The sequence below is a fragment of the Muntiacus reevesi genome, chromosome X, assembly GCF_963930625.1.
Source record: "Muntiacus reevesi chromosome X, mMunRee1.1, whole genome shotgun sequence".
In the NCBI taxonomy this organism is placed as follows: Eukaryota; Metazoa; Chordata; class Mammalia; order Artiodactyla; family Cervidae; genus Muntiacus; species Muntiacus reevesi.
In genome coordinates, this window is record NC_089271.1 from 115,985,412 (window position 1) to 116,007,564 (window position 22,153).

The 22,153-nt window shown below is 43.5% G+C and overlaps 1 protein-coding gene across 4 annotated transcripts in view; it reads right to left on the bottom strand.

The window, feature by feature from the left end:
• Positions 1-22,153, bottom strand: part of FHL1 (four and a half LIM domains 1) — a 57,773-nt gene that overhangs the window by 2,846 nt on the left and 32,774 nt on the right. The window contains exons 1-4 of one of the 4 annotated variants that reach the window (XM_065914920.1): positions 8,993-9,143; positions 1,537-1,718; positions 1,207-1,381; positions 429-598 (exon numbers count right to left, since the gene is read on the bottom strand). In XM_065914920.1, the coding sequence (XP_065770992.1) occupies positions 429-598; positions 1,207-1,381; positions 1,537-1,718; positions 8,993-9,014 (549 nt within the window). In that variant the 5' untranslated portion in view covers positions 9,015-9,143. Of the gene's footprint in view, positions 1-428; positions 599-1,206; positions 1,382-1,536; positions 1,719-2,893; positions 2,914-8,992; positions 9,144-22,153 lie in introns of those variants that run through there. The other 3 variants (XM_065914917.1, XM_065914919.1, XM_065914918.1) reach the window with 3 other exon arrangements.

The window sequence follows — 22,153 nt, forward strand, 5'->3', positions numbered from 1 at the left end:
CTAGACCAGGGAGTGTAGCACCGGATTCAGATTCAACAACCATTAGGTTGAATGCCTACTACGTGCCAGGCACTGTGCTGGGCGCTCTGGTCTACAGTATCTCATTAAATCACCACAACGGCCATGGGAGGCAGGTGCTATCATTATCCCCCAGTTACAGATGAAGACACTGAGGCTCAGAGAAGATGAGCCCCTGTGCAAGGTTACTACATAGCAACTGGGTGCAGGAGGCCGGCCTCCAGAGCCAGTGTGCCCTTGAACAGCCTGCCTTGGCCTGGGCGCTGCTTTCTACTACCACAGTCTCCTCATCTGTAAAACGAGAATGATAATTCCTACGTCACAGGGCTGTCGTGAGGATGGAATGGGATAGTGTGTGTGCAAGTGCTCTGCAAACTGTCAAACACTGCTAGAACTCCCTTGACACGTACCTTGTTGCACTTCACGCAGTGCTTGGCAAACTTGGCCTCGTGGCAAGTCACGCAGTAGAAGTCCTCCCCTTTAGGGAAGAAGCTTCCTGTCCCGATGACTTGCTTGCAGTTGCTGCAGGTGAAGCAGTCTTTGTGCCAGACAGTGCCCTTGTACTCCACGTTCTGATCTCCTGTGGGGTGGGGGGAAGCGAAGGGGTAGCCACTGGCAGTGCCCTGCAGGGGGCTGCATCCGCTCGGGGTGCCACCTGGGCCCTCCAGAGTGGATGGAATGCAGGCCCTGCAGTGCTTGGGCCCCATGCTTCCATTCACCTACCCACGGGGAGTTCTCCACCACGTCCTCCATGTAGTCATGCCCACCCAAACTCTGTCAGGAAGGGAACCCCGGCCGTGGTGATTTAGGGTCAGATGCCTGAATCCCCACTCCCCCACCCCCATGGCTTTTGTGGATGCAGAGATGCAATGTGACCCAGAATTACACCCTAAGGAAGAAGCATGCTTCGATCACTTACTATCCCAAATGAGAAAGCGCTACATACTTTTCACTTCCTTCTCTTGCCACAGACAGTTCTCTCCAGTGTTCTTTTAGCTGCCAGGTGTGTGCGTGTGTGCAAGCATATATGTGTACACATATATTCAGGTATATATATGCGTGCATATATACGCTGAACTCCAGCGGCGGCTCCCCGCGGCTCCAGCCCCATCCCCGCAAGCAACCCCTCGCCACGTCTGCCCTCAGGGCCTCCTCCCTGGCTGCCCCGGGGCTGAGTGTGGCTGGTACCTGCTACGATGGGCTTGAAGCAGCCCTTGCACTTGGGGTTATCCTCCCGAGTGGTGCACTTGTTACACAGGATCTTGTTGTCCTTGGCCACGAAGGTCTCACTGGCCAAGGGCTGGAGGCACTTGGAGCAGCGGAAGCAGGTGTCGTGCCAGTAGCGGTTCTTGTAGTGCACCTCCTGGGAACCGAGCAGTCGCCGGGCACGGTGAGCAAGACCTCCCCACATGGCCACACAGTCCCCCCTACCTCCCTGCCCAGAGCCCAAGCAGAAGGGCCAAGGCCCCATCCACATCCCCCCGGCCCCTCCCGCCCGCCCCCCACAGCCGCCATTACCTTGGAGTCGGCGCCGATGGGCTTGCGGCACTCCACACACGTGTTGGCGCAGAACTTGTCAAAGCACTTGAGGCAGCAGTGGTGGCCGTCCTTCTGCACATACTTCTTCCCCTGCAGGTTGTCCCTGCAGTAGTGGCAGTCGAACTTCTCAGCCATGGTGCCTACTTTATAGCTGGAAGGACCTGTGGGGGGCGAACAGGAGGGACAAAGAGCCAAGGGTTAGGCTGGAGTGTGCCTGAGGGGCTCCAGGGAGGCCACCCCGGGACCCAGGCAACAGGCACCTCACCAAGACACCCGCGACAAAAGCATCCTGCCATGAGTCCCTGGCACCCTGAAGCGGTGGGGGGGGGGGGGGGCGGTTGGTAAGCAAGGGCAGGGCTGGGATGGGACAGGCTGGAGAGGGGAGGCTGGTCTACACCAAAGGACACGCTGCTCTGGGTTGAGTCAGCAGGTGGCAGCTCGTGGGCTCCCCCTTCACAGGAACGAGGTGCCCAGACCCTCACTAGAGACCCAACCAGGAGCCCCGCCACCCTCCCCGACTTTCTCAGCACCGAGAGTATCGTCTGGAGGCCCCACTCTCCTCCTAGTTGCAAAGTTCAGTTCATCTGAACAAAAACTTACTGCTGACTCTGGACCACGCTAGGCATGGAAACAATACTTAGTCATTTATTTTAAATGTCTGCATTTATTTTAAACCTGCCAGAGCACTTTTTAATCCCTACAAAGATCCTAAAGAATTATTACAAGATACTTTACTAACTTTCGAAGCCCAAGCATTCAGGCAAAAGAGAACTTATTAAAATGGCACTCTCCATAGGTACCAGCCAGTTTGGCAACTGAATACTATTTGTCACAGTGAGATTTTGAGATGAGCCAAAATCAAATTCCCCTTCATTAGAGCATCTGAAAATCAATATGGTTAATAACCTATATGATTTAGAACATTTGCTTTTTTAAAAAAAATTGCAACTGTAAAGTATAATCTGGGCAAAAATGACTTTTAAAAGGTTTTAAGTTGATTATTCCAAGAACCCCTTCCACTTTGTTCCTATGAACAACTCCCCTTGCCCCCTCCCCACCCCGAAGTCACAGCCCATAAAAAGCACTCTGAATCCTGCTACTTAAAAGGTAACAAATGTTTCTATTAGCTCCCAACTTTTGAAAGCATATGCTAATTTCTTCCTCTCTCCCTGAAAAAGAAATTTACACTGTTAAATAGACAATGATTAGTTAATTTGCCCAGGAAACACAAAAATAGACACTATTTTCTCCAGCTACCCACAAACATGGTTATTGTGTGAGCAAACAACCCAGGAGTAATTTAGAGAGAAAGGAGGGAAGAGGAACGAGCACTTGCCTGGTACTCACCGTAGCTCTTCCGCTAACTGAACAGCCCCGGACTCCAACTCTGGGTCCCATTCCCAGTTTTTTTTTTTTTTTTTTAATACAAACACATGTCCACGTTGTTTGGATTCTGTTGCCGCAGGCAACCAAACAGCAGAGTGAGCTAAGGAAACCACACCCTGTGTCTGAGCAGTGCCAGGGAAGGCGGTGAACTCTCACTCAGAACCAGCAGCCTCCAGACAAGGGCGGGTGCTTGCCTCCCCCACCCCCCACCGACCCCATAAAGTTCCAGCTCCCACAGACAGATCCTCCTCTCCAGACACCTGACAGCTGAAGACAAGGAGTGACATTCTTCTGTGAAGACAGGGGCTTGGGACAGTTGTGTCACAGTTCAGAGATTTGAGACCTGAGAAAAGTTCTTACTGGTACTTTCCCCCCAAAAGAAAACTGGGGTGCCCCCCCCATAAGTGGGTTAGAAAAGAAAAGCAGAGCCGCGATGAAGCCAGGTCTATCTCCTTGAACTACACACTGTGTACTTAAGGGAGCTTTTAAACTGTCTTCAGCCCCTGTGTACATGGGCCAGAGTGCCTGTCACAGGGATAGAATGTTGACAATCACTCTAATTCATTCTTGTTGGCCTTTCACATGCCACATAAAATCCTTGTCTTATTAGCTTTTCCATATTGAAATTGTACACTCAACAAAGATTTACTTTCTTGTTAAGAGCTTCATGGAGAAACCAAATAAATCTCCAGTAACAGTAAGTGCCAGGAAATTAAATTATCAGTGGCTCCTAAATGCCATTTGGCAGGAAATCAGAATTTGTAAGATTAGACAGCGCTGGCTTCCTGTGTGGCTAGTAACCATGGCGGATTTAGTCCTTCACAGACTATCTTCTTGGACCATATTTGAAGATCCCTCCTTCTCTCTTACCAAAGTCTACAGAAGTCTGAACCCAACTCATTTTAATATATATCATTCTCTTTTGATATTGTCCAAAATAGAAATGGATTCTAATATTTCTATCCCAGAGTACCATACATAGACCCAGTATTTCTGAGTCCTAGTTTTATGGTAAAAATACAGATATTCATGTCATACCAAAAAAGACTACCAGAAAACACAGTGAATTCTATGTAGAGGTTTTTGAGAGAAGGAAAACCACTGTGGTCCACAGTACCATAAGACCTTACCTGCCAAACCCTTCCCAGCTTAAAACTCCATACTTTCAAATAACTACTTTACCAATGCCAAGTTCTTCACTGGTTAATTTTCATAGTTCTGGAACATGACTCGCTCAGAGTTTCTAGGCACCCAATGAACTAATCCATAATCCATGGCTCAGCAATGAACATAGCAGAAGAAGGGTATGTTGAAAACAGACTCTGCCAGTGAAACTGTTCACACCTACAGTACACGGTTGTAAACCAAGCAGAAGGAAAGTTCAGTGGATCAACCCCTGGTTAATGGTACTACTAAGGAAAGTCTGACCACTTGGTGTTTTTGAATCCCCGCTATAGGCATTACTTTTTCTTTCTGTAGGATGAAAAGTCCAGGGTTATTTCATATGTCCCACCACAGCATACATAAACTCAGAGAGTGTGTATCCAGATGGAGTGACAGATTTCAAAGGGCATACCCTTTTAGAACAATTTCCACAGCTGACTTGAGCCCTTTTCATGTGTGTGGAAACACTTATTTGTCAAGATAAAATAGGCACTTCTAGGAATGCGGGCTTTATTGCCTAATACATAAATAGGCTGGAAATACTTGAAGCATGTTAACAATGTCGATGTCAAATTCATGAACTTTAGTACTTTTCTGCAATAAATCCAAATAAGTGGAACTTGGGCAACCTGAATGAGCTTACCTCGTGTTATTCTAACTTTATGATTATTTGGTCAAAAACTATTTCAAACCTTCATGCAGAATACTTAGGTAGAAGTTGGGGTAATACATTCCTGCTGCAGAAATAGTTACGATAACAGAACTCTGCAAAAAATATGGATAACGTGCACAAGAGCAAAATATTGTTACTACTTGTCATCAAATAGATTAATAACTCTAAGAAAATGGCTTATAAATGGCAATGCTGAGACAGATAGAAGCTCCTAAAAGACAGCAAACACTCTGATCTGTGGGCTCCACCAAAATGATCCATTGTGAAGATCTGACTTCATGAGAGAAAATCTCTACACTTTCCTTTTTTCCCCTTTGCTAGAAATAAGAGAATAGAGGGAAAAATGGTGAAGATGGCATTTTTATCTCCTCTTTAATCTTAGTGAATGACATCCACTTAGGCGTTTAGCTCTTAGGGAACAATTTTCTACCTCCTTAGCAATTTCTAAATACGTGAAATACAAAACCTTTTAACCTTCCAAAATTTCCAGATCTCTCTGCCTTGGCCTATTGCTGTTATTAGGAAAGGGCAGGTCATCAATCAAAAGATGAAACACTGGATACATAACATTACAATGATCCTTCCCTTCAAGGTTGCCAGTCCCTGTCCAGAACATGTGTGCCCCAGGGGAGATCTCTGACTAATCTTACTTCACAGTGTAGCCCTCACTCCTGTGTGCTAGTGAGGTTCCTCTATCACAGGAAAGTTTGCAAGTACACTAGTAGCCCTGGAGAACCGATCCAGGGCCTGGGCGATGTGGGTCCCACAGTTCGTGCCTATGGATTGACAGGTGGAGGTGAGTTATCACTGTTAGTTTTGAAAACCTCTTTTATTAAAAACATTTAATAACAAATATTTCTGTTTTAGAAAATCAGGAACTGCTCATGGGACTCTAAGGTCCTGATGTCTAGGTGACAGTCCTTTATAGACTTAGCCACTTGGAATGCAGCTGGAAATGTGACTGGGTGATCAAATTTTAGTATTTATTCCAAGATGGTAGCCTGACTTTCTCGCTATGCTTGCTTCAAAAGACACATCATTTTTCACTTAATAAACAAGCTTCTTCTTTCAGAAAATTCCTGAACTATATCCAACAGGCTAAGAGGACCCTATATAAACCTCAGTATCTCAATAAAAAGTTTTGGCTTTCAATTTAATCATGTACACATACAAGAAATACAACATTACACAACATTTGTTTACTATAAACCTCTCATTAGAGAAGATACAATTTGTATTTAATAATCTTGTTTCTGTTTTCTACATATTCTCTCAGGGACTTCTTGCTAATCTTCATTTTCCCCCTCCTGCCCAAGTTGCTCACAATAAGAATATCTAAGGAAAAAGTGAATATTAAGACTAGGTAGCATTTTTCTAACTATGTGCTTTCCATGAGTGGCATAATGTACAGTATAAACAATGAACAGCAACTCAAATGGGAAAAAAATGTAGGTTATTTCTGGTCTGTTAATTGCTAAGTCCAACATACCAGGACATTAGTCACTCCATGTATAAATTCTGGCTTCTGAAGAAAGGGTAGACTGCTTTCCTGAGAACATTCAGCAGAGCAAACCCTCAGCTGATGAAAGGGAGGCTTATGCAGCAGCCACACCCGCACACCTGGAGATGCCACCCCCATGGGGGGCTCATGAGTCACCACTGAAAAGTGGGCTTTCAGAGAATTTCACGGAAAATTAGAAAGTCATTTTTGCCCTACAAACAGATCTCGTTCAGGAGGCTTCCAAAATGCCTGCAATTTCTTTCGGCTCATTGGTCACAGGTAACCCAGTTTAGATGACACCTGCGATCAGGAGGGGGCTACGTAGAGATGATCCAATGAAACATTCCGTGCCCCTGAACTTCCCCTGGGCAGATCCTCTCCCAGAACTGCTCTGTTCTGACAGAGAGCTTTTCTGAACGTCGCACACAATACGTGCAGCACGTTCTGCCTTTCACACCGGACAGAAAGGCCCATTGACCTGGCAGCCAACAGAACGTGTGTTTTCCGTTTCTCTAGTTGTGGCAAAGTAGCAGGCGGTCATTTGGTAGTCATTGAAAGTACAAAACGTTCAGTTTTACCCTTGAACAAGGTTTCTGCTGCTGCTGCTACGTCACTTCAGTCGTGTCCGACTCTGTGAGACCCCATAGACGACAGCCCACCAGGCTCCCCCGTCCCCGGGATTCTCCAGGCAAGAACACTGGAGTGGGTTGCCATTTCCTTCTCCAGTGCATGAAAGTGAAAAGTGAAGGTGAAGTCGCTCAATTGTGTCCGACTCCTAGCGACCCCACAGACTGCAGCCTACCAGGCTCCTCCGTCCATGGGATTTTCCAGGCCAGAGTACTGGAGTGGGGTGCCATTGCCTTCTCCACAAGATTTCTGACTACCACTTTTCTGTGATTTCTGGAAGCCAGTCCACTGGGTCTTCTCCCCTTGCCCACTGTCCCCTTTACATTCTGGCCTGGAGAGAGAGCTACATGATTTCACTGCCCTCCCATCTACCCCATCCTCAACTTTAAAGGCCGGGGTCGGGAGGGGGGGAAGGAATGAAATCTGCAGAACTTTGCAAACGGTAAGTATTCAATACAAAAGCATCAGTTCTTGTCCTTGAAAGGTCCCCTCAGTATGTGGATGGTCCCTAAAAATGGATTATGATCCATCCAATCAGCAGAGCCTCTACTCCGTCCCCACAGAGTCCTTCACAGGGCACTAGGGGGCTTCTTTCTGCGAGCACTTCTTTCTCAACTGCTTTCATGGACCTATGAACCTAACGCAACAGAAGATGAGTTCTGATTAACTAAACTATTAAAATAGTTCCTGATTTCAAAAATCATCTAGACAGTGTCAGTAGTTTGTCTAGTCAGAGTCAGAGCCTTCAGATTTACATAAAAGTAATGTCAGGATTTGGTGCCATTTAAAAACTCAAGGTTGGGTGTGTTATAAACGTGCCACCTTTGAAATATATTTCCCTATTCTGTCACTTAATTGGTAAGTAAAACAGGGAGTTACTCTACCAGTTAACACACGTTCAAGGTCCACTGGAACAACTGCTACAACTGGCTAGTTTTTCTACAGGCAAAGAAAGTGTATGTTGGCAGATTACCACAATCTCAGGCGTGTGGTGCCATGTTTGCAAAGTGGCTCCTGAGAGTGGGGGGAAAAACAGACTGCTCTTGAACACTTGGGAACAAGGAATACATTGCATACTGATTCACTAAAGCAGTGCATTCCATTATAGTGTATTTGTTTTAAAATACCAGAAAAGAAGTTTAAAAGTATTTCCATTGTTTAAATATTGACAGTCAATTACAAGTTTTCAAAAACGTTTTTTCCAAAAGACTGCCACTGATAATTACTTTGGCCCTTAATCTGAAAGCTGGGAGATGGCACGAAGTGTCTGGTTGCTAAGAAAGGGAACTGTTACCTAGGCAGAAGGCAACAGAAACACAGCGACATTTCTGGCTTTGCAGGAGAGAGAGGCAGCAGGCTAACTCCAGAAAACTGGGCTTTCTGGGGGAAACTGGCCATCCTTCAGGCCTTTGGCCCTATCTTGGGAGTCTTGTCCATGGCCAAAGGGCTTTCTTAATGTCAGGAAAACTCTCATGGTAATGATAATGATGCTCTAGAGGTATGGAAGCTTTGACCCCTTTTCTGATGAGAACAATTAATAATCTATGTGTCATATCAAAAGTATCATAGCTGTTTCTTCGGGAAAACTCAAAACACAGCTCAGGAAAGGAGAAGGTATGGTTAAGTCAGTATGGACTTTCTTAGTTATAAATCTTCCTCTTTCCAGCTCCATATTTGATTGACCTTTTCCAAATACTTTAAATTCGATTTATAGCACTGACAAGATGAAGATTTGTATCTTATAAATAACAACAAAAAAGTCCTAATAACAAAGAAAACCTCTTTCCTCACACAGTCTCCTCCAGCTTCATAAGATGTCCTGGAAACCGTACGATATAGTAGTATATTTATATATTAAAAAATAAACTACTCAAACTGATGATTTCACTTGAGTAAGAATAATATTTTGTTGTGGAAACAGCAGTTGAAGAAGGCAAGGACAGAACAGAGATGAGCTAGACTTATTTACTATTTAGACAAGACTAAAATAATTTCATCAAAAAGTATCTTTCAGACCAATGATATGGATTCAGTGCCTGAATAAAACTGTGCTTGCTAGAAGATAAAAAATATGAAGCTTTTACCTGAGTGTCTATGGGAAGCCATGGCTCAGAGACCAAGTTCAGGCAGGAGCAGCACCTACGCCAGTCTTCCCTCGAGCCCAGCTGATAAGGCTGCGGCTCAGTTGTGAACATACATTTAAGGGGAAGTGGCTAACACAAAAATAACCAAGAGCAGATGGCCCACCCCTCCCCAGAGATCACAACCTTAATCCCACTAGAAAATTCTTAACCATTTTAGGTGATCCAAGGGAGAAGAATAGGACCCAGTAAAAATACCAAACACTACATATAAATACCTGTGGGGCTACTCAGCATCCAAATTAGCTCCAGAGCCAGAAAGGCCACATAGAAAGTGATCCCTGTACTGGAATAAAATTTGGACTCAGCCCTGGCATACCTTAACGCTGAGCCACCCTCATTAATCCACTTTATATGCCTAAAGAGCTTGCATTTGGTCTTCTGGAGAGGTTTTGTGCTGTTAATGATAAAAGTAACTATAAGAGATAAACTTATGTTACCAGTGTAATTAAAAGGGATTAGGCATGAAGAATATACAGATCAAGGGCATTATCTCTGTTCTCCTTGGTCTGCACCAGAGATCAGCAGAATACTGAAGAGGGCAATTCTAGCCATGTATCTCCTTAGTGTCAGCGTGGGGCAGGAGGGAGCGGCATACACGCATATATACCTACTATGGACGCCAAGGAAGAGACACTGTCCCATAAACAAAATCTCTTGCTTTTCACTGTCAGGGACAGTAAAAGTAGAAATAGGGACAAAGACATGGCATCCTAACATGCTCTAATGGCTTCACAGGCCATCTGCTGGCTGGAGGCTGGTCATTGGGATGGAGCTCCAGGAGGAGCCGAGGTCCTGAGTACAGTCTGTGAGTCCGTCCCCCACCTCTGTCCTGACCCTTCTCTGGCCTCACCCCTGCCCCCCTCAGCCTCACACCCTCCAGACACACCCCACCTCAGGTCCCCCCAGCCATTCCCTCAGCACAGAGCTTCTCATGGCTGCTCCTCTGCTTCCTTCAAGGCTTTGCTCCAAGGCACTTTTGCAGTGCCATCTTCTTTGGCCACCCTGTTTAAAAGAGCAACCGTGCTCCCCACCCCACTCTCCCTACTCTCTTCCCCAATTTGCTCCCCATGAAAGATGTGTGTTGAAAAAGTGAATTTAAAGACATGAGAAGCATTCATCAAGGCACATATGAAATGGAGATGTAGTCCCACCTGGATTCCTAAAAAGTGGCCTTGGCCACTGAAGTTTAAGAAAAGGAGACAACCTTCACTCTGGGTCATGCCATGTCTCATCTAGTGCTTGTCACTGGTTTCACCCTATTCACGCATCCCCCCTTCCTCCACACAGGCCGAGGGCCAGGGTCATGCTTTACTTGGCTTCCTGTTCCCAGATTCCACAGGTAAGCAATACATGCTTCATGATGAATAAACCAATGGGTTTTCGTGGTTCTTATGGGAAGATCCCCTGGGAAGGAAATGGCAACCCACTCCAGTACTCTTGCCTGGAAAATTCCATGGACTGAGAAGCCTGATGGGCTAGAGTCCATGGGGTCGCAAAGAGTCAGACAAGACTGAGTGACTTCACTTCACTATGCTCTTCAAATGTTTAAAGAGAAGTTTTTCTAAAAGTTAACAAAAACTACCAATAATTCCTAGTTGGCTGTCAAATGACATAACAATAAAGTCCCAGATGGTACAGGCAGATTTATTACACATTAGTGTCAAAAAAAAAAAAAAAAAAAAAAAGCCTGGGGAAAGAAGGGAAGTGACATTGCCCTCCCGCCATGCCTCCACAGCCTCCTTCTTATCTCAGCTGATTGCATTCTGGCAGGGAGACTGGGCAGGCTGAACTATGCCACACCCATAATACAAACTCGAACTTTTCACTCAGAGGAAATGTTCTTATTTTATCAGATGATTAACCTTTACTAACCCTAAATTTTCAATTTTAGTGAGGTGTATTTTTAGGTAGAGCTAAGGTATTTTTAAATGTCTGTCTGGCCGGCTCTGAACAATAAGCTCAGTGACCCAGACACTGGGCCCCCAGGACCTTGAGCAAGAAGAGTAATTCCTTTATCCGCCTGGTCCTCATCAAAGGTGGCAACACAATACAGACAGACCAAGAGCCATATAAAATAAGCAAATACACCTAAATCTCTTTTTGAAACACAAGAGAAAAAACACAGAAGCAAGAGAACTGCTTTCTGAACATTCATTAATTAGTCAACTCCAACAAGCCAGAGTGAGCTGGGAACTGAGGCAATGACAACAGCCATTTATGTCGCAGTTTACACCAAGAAGGTGAACTCTGCCTTAAAAAATTCATGAGGTATGACCACCATCTGCTTTGACATCTGTCCCCACTGCCCATGTCCTCAAGTCACAAAGCTACAACTTTCACAAAACCAAAACAGAGAAGGCCTTTTGCTGGATGAAAATCAATTTCTCAGTAAGAAGAACAGGTGGTTCAGAAACCTTGACAGTTATTCAGCGTCTGAGCCACCTTTGTTACATATTAACAGCATGATGTGTGCCAACATCCTTAACAAATCACTGCACTGTTTACAAAGCACCTTCATGAACTGTTGGTGGAGCTGGTTGGTGTTTGATGAACAAATCTCTTTAGCATCTGAAGGCCATGTTTCAGGCCTTTCAGCCTCTCCTGCTCCAGCAAACATCAGGATGATTTTCTGGTGAGTGTTGGGCATCACAACATCTAAGTCTCCTCTCACAGGAGAACCCAAGAACCATTTCAGAGGTTAGCTACACACTCCTGTCATCCAACCACTCTGCATTTACATTTAACCTACCTTTGGCTCCAGCTGTAGATAACACCACCCCATCCATTCGTTGATTTTATAACACTTCCTGAACACATGTCTCACTGTGCAGTGCAAGATATTTTGCTGGTCACAAAGAATGAGGGACAGCCCTTCCTTTGCAGTGTACCAAGATCAACATACAGACGACTAGCAGGCAAGGCATGGTACGCTGAGTACAAGACAGATGGAAAAGTGGTATCAAGATTTATCACAGTCAGAGATCACATTGGGTTCGGGGGACTGGACAAGGCTAGATGGCTGTGATGATATGTGCCCTGGTCCCTGAAGAATGGGGGAGACTGCAGCGCCCAGAGCAGGGGAGGGGGCATGCCAAGAAAGGGGACAGTGTGAGCAAAGGTATGAGAAGAGTGAGGCCTGCTCCAGAGGCAGGACGCAGCCCAGAGTGGGCGGGAGCGTATAGACAAGGGAGCCATAGTACACACCGCCTCACTTCCTCACTCACTCACTCCAGAAGCAGGGAGGGGCTCTGACAGGGAACAGTGGTTCCCCCCTGAGATGTCAGGAGGATGACCTACATGAAGGCACCCTGGGCAGTGGGCATGGAGAGGAGAGCTGAAAGGGGCAGTGTGGCACAGGACTGAAAGGACAGCTTAGATGCACTGGATGGGGAGAGGCCACCGCCCTGCTGAGGTCGTTCATGATTCTGGGTGATCAGGGAATCGATGGGGCACTTGGGAGGCAGAGCCAGTGTGGGGAAGAGTGGAGCTTTATAACAAGGTTCTTCTGAGATGTCGAACAACTAAGCCCCTTTAATGGGATCCCACATGTCAGGCTGAGAGAGAAATAGGGATGAGGGTAAGGTCGGGTGGAATCACGTTCATGGGGATTCTCACCCTGCAATCGAACCTCAGAATCTCTACCTCACAAGCATCTCTGGGAGGATCAAACTTCCAAAGTTCAAAGGGGCGCAACCTAAGAGTCAAACATGGCGAATTCAGTGACCCAGTTGGCCCACACCTTGGGAGTTCGTCACTCATGGTTTGGCTTGTGGTGATCCTTCTCCCTTTACCATAGTTTTCTTTTACTGAAGACATCGGAAAACTCACTCAGGTTTAGTTACTTGGCCGTGAGTCCAGCCAGAGACAACAGGCTGATAACAACCTGAAATGGAGTATTTGTGAACCTATCACTATTTTCACCTTCATTTTTCTCTTCCATTCTTCTTCTCCCCATGCCTGCTACTAACACATTAATACACTGCAAGTTTTAACTTTGTCAGGCTCCCCAGTCCCTCCGCCAACAATTTTCCCGAGCGACTCCAACCGCGAGATTAAGGCACCCAGTCATGCACTGAGACATGGTGTGATTCAATGTTGCGCTCTCCAGAGTATTTCTTGTCCTATGTGCTCTTGCCAGAAAAAGGCCAGGACAACTTCTGCCATCTCATGTTCCTGTCAATCTTTAGGGTGAGAAGAGTACTTTTTCTTACTGACAAGCCAAATTTTGCAAAGTCACTGCTTAAGTGTCACAACCGGTCAAAGAATAAAACAAGGGGACCCCAAGAACCATACAAGGGGCAATTATATCAGGTAAGATCCAAATGAAAGCAAACCTGGAGTTTTTCCTCCCCAAAGAGGAACCTTTCGCTCAAGAAAGGGTGGCTATCAAAGGGGAAGATCTGTTATAAGTGAGATAAAATACATGGAACAGAAGACCCTGGCACTAGCAGAGCATGTTGAAAATGTTCATTCACTCCCGTGAAGGCCTGTTCATTTCACAATTCACCAGGGCTCAGAAAATTTCCATGAAAGACTCACAGATCAAGCATTTCAACACGTGCCATGGCCTCTGCCATTTGATTTTTTAAAATGTTACTCCATGATTAGTAACAGTTTTAAATGTTTCCTGTCCCCAAAGTCTGCCCCTTCCCATACTGCTCCTACACTCTCACCAAGATGTAGGAACTATCCTAACCACATCCCAGAGATGTTTCTGTGGCCTTCTAACCAGAAAACACCATCAGGACAACAGTGAAGAAATGACTTTCAAGGTGAGCCACTATGATGATCTCAGATTTAAATATATATATTTGAAGTGTCACTTAAAAGAGGAAATAAAGAGGAAGTGAGAAAAATCAGAAAGAGTTTTAGAAGGAAATATAGAATACAAACAGAATTTTGATCAGAGGAAAATGAACACTTCATGAAACTGAGAAGCTCGTAAGGACAAATCTTTGTCATATTTTAGGTGTTAAAATTCTCTTCCAGTCTATTTCTACCAGCCACTTGTGATATATCTGTTTTAGTTCCATGTTGCCATGTGCCGTGACTCAAAACACCCTTTCAATCATGCTGAGTCCTGGCATTTACCAAGCCCCCACCTGTTACGGACATTTCAAGCCTCTGATAGATGCTTGAGAGCTAAACATTCCATGAACCTGGCCTATAATTTAGCCAGCTGATTAATATATATAACAGGAAAGAACAGCAAATCAAATAAGCTTCCATCTCCTTACTCTTAACTCTGCTACCTGGGACTAGAGGTATGATCATAATACCTTATGAGCCCTGCTTCAGGGTGTGATATCTTCACTAATAACATACAACCTGTCTTCAGGCATCAAAGGACTGGAATAACTGCATCCCTTCATTATGCATTGGTGCTTTCAACTCCCAAATGGGGAAGCCCCACAATTCAGGGTTGAAGTTGCAAACACGAGTGGTTCTCTGGAGTTCGTCATGGTGCCCAGAAGAGAGTGTGAGAGCACAGGGGCAGGACGGGCTTCCAGCCATGATCTGAGCATCACTCAGGAAGTTTAGAGTTTGTCAGGCAATAGGGCCAAATGGGGTTCTAGAAGACTGAAAGTCTCACTTGGCGGCCAGCACACAAACAGAATGATGGTGACACGAGGTCCAGCCAACACAGCCTGAGAAGGAGTCCACAGCCAAAGTGGCAGAAGCCTCCATCACGTTTACGTCAAACCCCGAACCTTGTTAGTTTTCCAGTGGTATGTTAATCAAAGAGAACAAGTATATGAATACAGACTGAATGTAAACAAGACCAGGCTGTCAGAGGCAGGAAAACCCAAAAGAATGGTGATGGCGATCACTGTACTCAATGGGACTCAGATGAAATGGTTCAGATCGCACCATAACTATTTTGGAAGGTTTCCACAAAAGAAAATCAAGTCTTAATTTTATATGAGATTGTTTGAGCAAATAACATTGTTCTAAGACAAATAACATAGAATATGCCCTGAATTTAATATGGGGTTATGTTTTTTAAAGTTTCAAAGGAATACAGTATAGTAGCTAAGAGCATGGGCTGTGGAGCCAGAATGTCTAGAATTGACTCTTGCCTCCTCCACTTAGTGGTTGTGTGCGAGCACGTATTAGTTAACTTCTCTGTGAGTCTGCTCATTTTTAAAATGGGGATAACAAGAGTACCTAACCTTAACAGGGCTGTCATGAAAAATGAAACAGTAAATACTGGCAACATTTAGAACAGTGGTTAGGACACAGCAAGTACAACCTATTTTTATTTATTCAATTTCACTCTAAAAATACGGATGTTCCAAGAAGCAGATTCCTGCAAAAGAGGAATGTATCTTCAATTCACAGGGGATATGTGGAAAAAAAGATAAGAGCTCAGGATCTTGGCCAAGAGCCCAGCTGCAAGGATTTTGGGCCCGAGAGTGACTGAGGCCACCAAGAGCAATTCTGAAAATCCTAGGAATTCAGAGGAATCAGTCTCTGGCAGCAGTACTGTCCAGGGGGAGAACTGTCCCTCCCATATTTTCAAGGAGATTTACAGATGACAGAGCCCTATGGAGACTGAAACTCTGCTCTTTCGATCCTCTAGTGAAAAGACAGGACCCGCTAGATCTAGGTCCCCTGCTGTCTTGGGCTGGGGAAGGATCTTCCCCATGTCCCTCCTACATGTAAGGGCCTAGTGAGCCCAGTGGATGATCAGACCTTCCTACATGATCAAAAAGTCCTTGCTTTGATGAGGCGAATTAATGAGATATGCCCCCTGTGGCTCACACCTCTATCTTCAGTTTGCTTATGAAGATGAACAAGAAGAGGCTGCCTGTACTCCAGGAACCACAGCTTAGTCTTGGATCATGTGAGTTCATTCAGAATGAATGCCAAGGACACGCATCTGAAGACGTGGTCTTCTTAAGCCACTTACAAGATGAGGTAAGGTTGCTGTGGGGAGACTTGGCTTGAGTGAGCACACTCAGGCTGAAGGTCTCAGAAGTGGCAGAGCTGAGACTGTGCACTGTCTAACCCATCCCTGAGCCAGGATAGACTGTGGTCACCCTGCTGTGCCCAACCCAAGATGAGCTCAAGTGTAAGCACCTGGAGTGGGGAAGACTGACAGGAGACTGTTCTCTGACCAACCCATGGAGTGGCTGATGCTGTGATGGCAATGGCCCAGCACCTATGAACACTTGGTGACCAGGGGAAGAGAGGTCACACTGTCAGGTCCACCAATCTCACCCCAGAGCCCCAAAGCTAAGCCCCTCCTATTAGAAAGGGCTCCTCAAACCCTGTGGCTCAACATGACCCAGAGAACCCAAGAAGTGGTGGCTCAGTAGCTCACTGGGGAGGCAGGCTAGGGGCAGGGGTTTCTCTGAGGCCAGCTGTGAGGAGAGGAAGGGCAGACTTCTCCAAAGATTCTGAGGCTTCTTTGAAACCTCCCATCACTTTCTCTCTTAGCGGCAGGGAGTGGGGAATGCCTGTAGCCACCATTTCTCAATCCCATATAACTGAAAATCCTTTAGCAATTTTGCTTAAAACTCTATCAACCAGGACTTCATCGGGGTTAACAATGTTCCACTAGAAAACAGAAAGATCACTGGTGGGTATTAGTGAAAGTAGCTAAGGATATGAAGTTTTTCAGTGTTATCAGCAATGCTACGTAAAATATTTTACAACAGAAAGATTTCTTTGGTGGAAACTTAAAAGTTTCTTGTTTTATATGTTCACAGTGACTCAAAGTTTCCACGTTTATGACTTCACCAAGTTGTTTTTTATTTTATTTACTAAGATACTATTTATGCAGCATAAAATTAATCATTTTAAAAGTGTACACTTCAGTGGGTTTTAGTATACTCATAAAGTGGTGCAACCATTACCCTTATCTAATTCCAGAACATTTTTATCACCCCCTATTCCCTCTCTTCCCAGCCCCTAGCAACCACTAATTTACTTTCTGTTTCTGGGGATTTGGCTATTTGGATATTTTCATATAAATGGAATCATACGATGTGTGACCAAAAATTTTGTGGCTGCTTTCTTTCACTCAGCATGTTTTCAAGGCTCATGCGTGTTGTAGATGTGTAAGTACTTCATTCCTTTTTATCGCTGAATAATACCCCATTGTCTGGATATCCTACAGCCTGTTTATTCATTCTTTCACCAGTTGATGGACATGAACTGCGTCTATTTTTTAGCTATTATGAATAATGCTGCTGTGAACATTGTTTTTGCATGTGGATTTATTTTCCTTTTTAATACATATTGAGACAAAAAGGTAGAAGAGAATATATAGTGAAAATTCTTTTTCCCTGCCTGTTCAAGACACCTATTCCCCTTTCTCCATCAGGAACCAATGAACGATACTGGTGTCTTATGTTTCCTGAGATACTGGGTATATGAAACATAGACAGCCATGCACATTTTTTCTTTTTAAAAAACATAACAATGATACACTACACATACTCTTCTACACCTTACCTTTCCTATTCAATATATCTTAGAGTTTTCATATTAGTACTTAAGGAGCCTCGACTTTTGTAACACGTATATGGTATTCAACTGTGAAGATGGATCAAAATTATAGTTCGTTACAGATAGATATATGTTATTTCAAGTCTATTATTACAAACACTGATGTAAGAGATATGCAAAGTTTAAAATGATGGGATGAATCAACTAAAGAAGTTGGTGAGTTTGATCAGACTGCCTTTCTCTAATACCAAGGGTCAACTTGCACTAAAAGAAGCAGCGTTGTGATTTATTTACAAGGAAAGAGACAGAAAGGAAAAGGCTGAAGAGATCTCAAGTGGATCAGGCAGCACCCACCAAAGCTTACTGAAACGGCAGATTATTTTTGTTCAGGCAAAGAAGATGCCACTTGGAAATCCCATGCCAACTACGTTAAGGTTACCCTCAGCTAATAAAGCCACCCAGACAGGAAGTGGCTTTTGATTCCAAGTTGAGTGCTCCTTGCACCAAACCACGATGCTTGGCCAGTGAGTTACTTGACAATAAACTGAGTCAAACACTTATCCTGACAACATACACATGTGCTCACTGCGGTGCAGTGTCGCACTGTGAGACACCGGTGACAACCGAGATGTGATCCCTCAAGATTGAGGCGGCGCTTTAGTGTTCATCAACTCTTTAGGCAGAAGAGGTATAAAGTATATATGGTATTTGTCTTTCACAGGTTCACGTTCTCTTCTTTATCTACTGAACAAAACAAAAGGTGGCTTCTCAGCTGGGGAGAAGCTGGACTGGAGCCAGCTGAGCTGGGCACAGGGCCTCTAGGCCAGCGGACGGGCACAGGAGCCCATGCTCAGAACCGAGCCAGAGCCGGTGCGGCTGAGTCACGGCTGACCTTCACCTTGCCCGCCCAGAGGGCAACACCACACACCTTCCTTATGGAAACCTGTCAGGGATTTTCCAGTTCTGCATCAGAGCTTTAAATGGACCCTGTGAGTGTCCCTTCTGTAAAGCAGAAGAGCGACTTGATGTCTACCATCTCAAAAGTCAGTCTTTTCTGAAATGGGCACTTGCTTTTTTAAAGTTCACATAACTAACAGAAGCCAGGTGATTCGTGCTCTGTCACTGACTTACCAACTTAAGATTGTTCCTGTTTCTTCGACAAACAAGAAAAAGAAATATCACTCCCACTCCAATCTCACAGTGAACATTTACAAAATTAACTCTTTGGGTTTCAGGAAAAGGGGGTTAATGCTTATAAATTAGCATAATACATGCAACTAGTTAAAATGTACATCTAGTTAAAATGTGCAACTACTTAAAATGTAGTTTTAAGTTAAAACGTACATCTACCAGTGATTTTTGTTAGATGTTAAAACAGGGATCCTCAGTCACGGTGTTGTGGCAGGTCAGTGAGGAGGGCCAGGAGTATACTAAAAATCACAAAAACAAACTAATTTAATTCTCTTCAGGCTACCTACTCATTTAAGGTCATAAATAAATGCTAAAATATGCTATATAAATGACTACACTGGACAAGGCAGTGTACAGAGAAGAGATGAATTCAGGAACTGTGAAAAAGGACATTTAATTTTGAAAGTTTTTAGCACGTGCAAAATCAATTAAAAGTTATGTTTGTCAAAATAAATGAAGACAACATTATAAAAATTAAATTCAATTTAAGCTTGCATTTAATGCACAGAACAGTGAATATTTGGTTGACTTCATTGTTTTGCAACTCAACGAATGTGTAACTCAACGAACAGTGAATATTTGGTTGGCTTCATTGTTTTGTAACTCAATAGACATGGAATCAAAAACCCCGTTTATCTGATCACAAGCCAATTTAGTTTTTCTTCCTCATCAATAAAATGGGAACATGAACCTTCCCTGCCTTCCCTACAGGACTGTTTTAGGAACCAAATTAAATCTTGTGTGTCTAAGTACTATATGAACTGGAAAGTAGTATAAAAAAAATCTGTAAAAGAAAAATATATATAAAAACCAGGCTTCGGACCTAAGTAGATAGTGTCTTTTAATTTTTCAAGTGGATTTCAGTTTTCACATGACTTACAAAAATTTCATGGTAAACACACACACACATTTATACACTACTAAAATCTTGTAGCAGAACACTGCAAAAGGACTGGCAAGGATTCTCCTTCTCTCATGTTAGCCCAAAACTTCCAAGAATACAGAATTTAGAAAATAGGCATACGGGTATTCTAGTTTTCCTTAGGGTCTAATTATTTAATCCTCTTGCTATATAGTTAATATTTGATTCTTTGTAAAGGCACAAGTAGCAGGAAACAAATATATAATAAGCAAGTTCCACATAATCTTGGTTCTTTGCTTTGATCTAAAAATCAAAAGCATACTCCTTTGCCTATTTGTAGAGGGTAACTTTAAGTTGCTTTAAGTAACTGACATGGTTTATCCTTCATTCTTTACAAAGAGAACAACATGGAAAGCTCTCCACTTTTTCTCCAATTTTTTCCTCCAGAAAAAATTAAGCCAAGGTTGGTCAGAAGACTTTTTTTCCCAGAAAAATTAAATAAAACAAGGAGCACTTTTTATTCGTTGTCAGAGGGCTGGAGATTTAGTAACCACTTGAAGAAGTGAGTTAATCCCTTTGTAGCACAGCCAAAACAGGGTTTATTTTCCTACTGTTATGATGGTAACTTAGAACACACAGGACAACAATATCAAATATCAATTCCCTCCAGAGTTGTAACTTTCTAAATGTAGTAATTAGTTATTTGTCAAGATTATCATTCAACATATGAATAATTTCTACAGAGTAATTGTGCCTTGATGCCACTTTCTATATCAAGTCCTCAAATGCTTTCAAATATAAACCAGGTACTGTTTTCATGAAAGGAGAGTACAGGTGTTACAGATGGATAAACTGAGATGTTAAAAAGATTAACTGTCTTGCCTTAAGAGAGGGGAGCAAGGGCAAACTAAGAATAGAAGCTCATACTGTCACCTGTCCCCATAAATCTAGAAGCTTTCCACCTTCCTGCTAGGTACACAGTCTAATCAATTTGTATGTAGTTTGAACATCTGTTTTGCAGTCAGGAAATGAAGTTTCTAAACTGTTTTGTGGACATGTCATTTACTCCAGGGTGGCTCTGTATATATGAATGACAGAATATAAAGTATTCATATACAAAACAACAGTTTTCAAACAAAATTAAATCAGATTAATAGTAATCATTCAAAAACTTGAATTATAACAGAAACTAGATACAGTTTTAAACCTCTCTACTACACCATATACAGTAAATCCGTTTTATTATCAGAGCTTATGAAAGTCTTAGATCAAAGAGCAAGTAAGTAGTAGAGGAATCAAAACCTTTGCAACCTAATAAGTCTCTTCCAAGACCAAAGGGCATTATCCTTTCACGGTGCTAAGGACTTCTAATAGGTTTTAAAGAAGTAGTGTGTCTGTCTCAGGGCATTGCTTAAATTTTTACAACTCCCTATAGGTAATTTTTAAAATCCATGTTCTTTTGACACATTTAAGATATATCTAACTACCCAGTTCTTCACCCACACCCCCAATCCTAACTTTTTATTCTTAAACATTAAATTTTTCTTGGAAGTTTCACAGCTTGGAAGCATCGAAGAGATCTGCTTCTACCCAGGCAACAGCAGCTGGAACTGAAATGGAAACTGCAGGATTAGCCCCTATAGGGAGGGGGCCCAACTCCTTGGAAATACTTTTAAGGGCTCTTCAGCCAGCTAACTCAGGACTGCAAGGGAAGGCTTCCAGAAGGAAATATACCCAGCCAACCCTGGGGTCAAGGGAGAGTGTTTGGATGGGATTCTGGGGATTGAGAATAAAAAGAACAACAATGCAGCTTTGCAAGGACAGAGGGCGTGCTTTCCACATCAAGGGGGCAAAAGCCACACTGAAAACCTCTCATCTCCATCCCAGTCTCAGTGTTCCCAATTGTAACAAGAGTAATTTTTAATAATTTGCACTTAACACCTTGACACCAGGGTTTGGGACAGGATCTAGCAGAGAGCAAATTTAGTCCTTAGTTAATGGTTTCCCTGTTTTCCAAATGCAACAGATTTTGTTGGATTGATCAACACTGATGTATTTTTTAAAACACTTTAAAAGATGATATCCTGCCTCTCTGTAAGAACTGGAAGTTATTTGGCTCTTGTCTCAACGATGAAAACAAAATTTACAAGCATACACCCCCCTTTTCTATCAGGGGTCAGCAATGTCTGAGTCACAAAAAAGTCCAGATTTAAAAATAAGCCAGTATTCTTTTCCAACTCCATGCCAGAATTCCAGAAAATGTGCGACTTTTAAAACAAGGCTCCTAATTTTTTTGCCCAGTAAAAGTGGGGCATCTATTTGACATCTTCTTTCACGGGACTCTATGCCACTTTAGGCATATTTGTGTATTGTTTGAAAAGCCAGACTCAAAGTATGTAAAATACATGAACTTACTTGACTGGTGAAATCTACCACATATTCTTGGAAATGCATCCCGAAGTCATTTGGATTGGTAGATACAGACAGAGGGATGACTAGATATGTCATCAGACAAGTAGAGTAAAATGCTAACGGCACACTCCAGAGGCTGGGGATACAGGTGTTCTTCACACCATCATTGCAACTTGGAA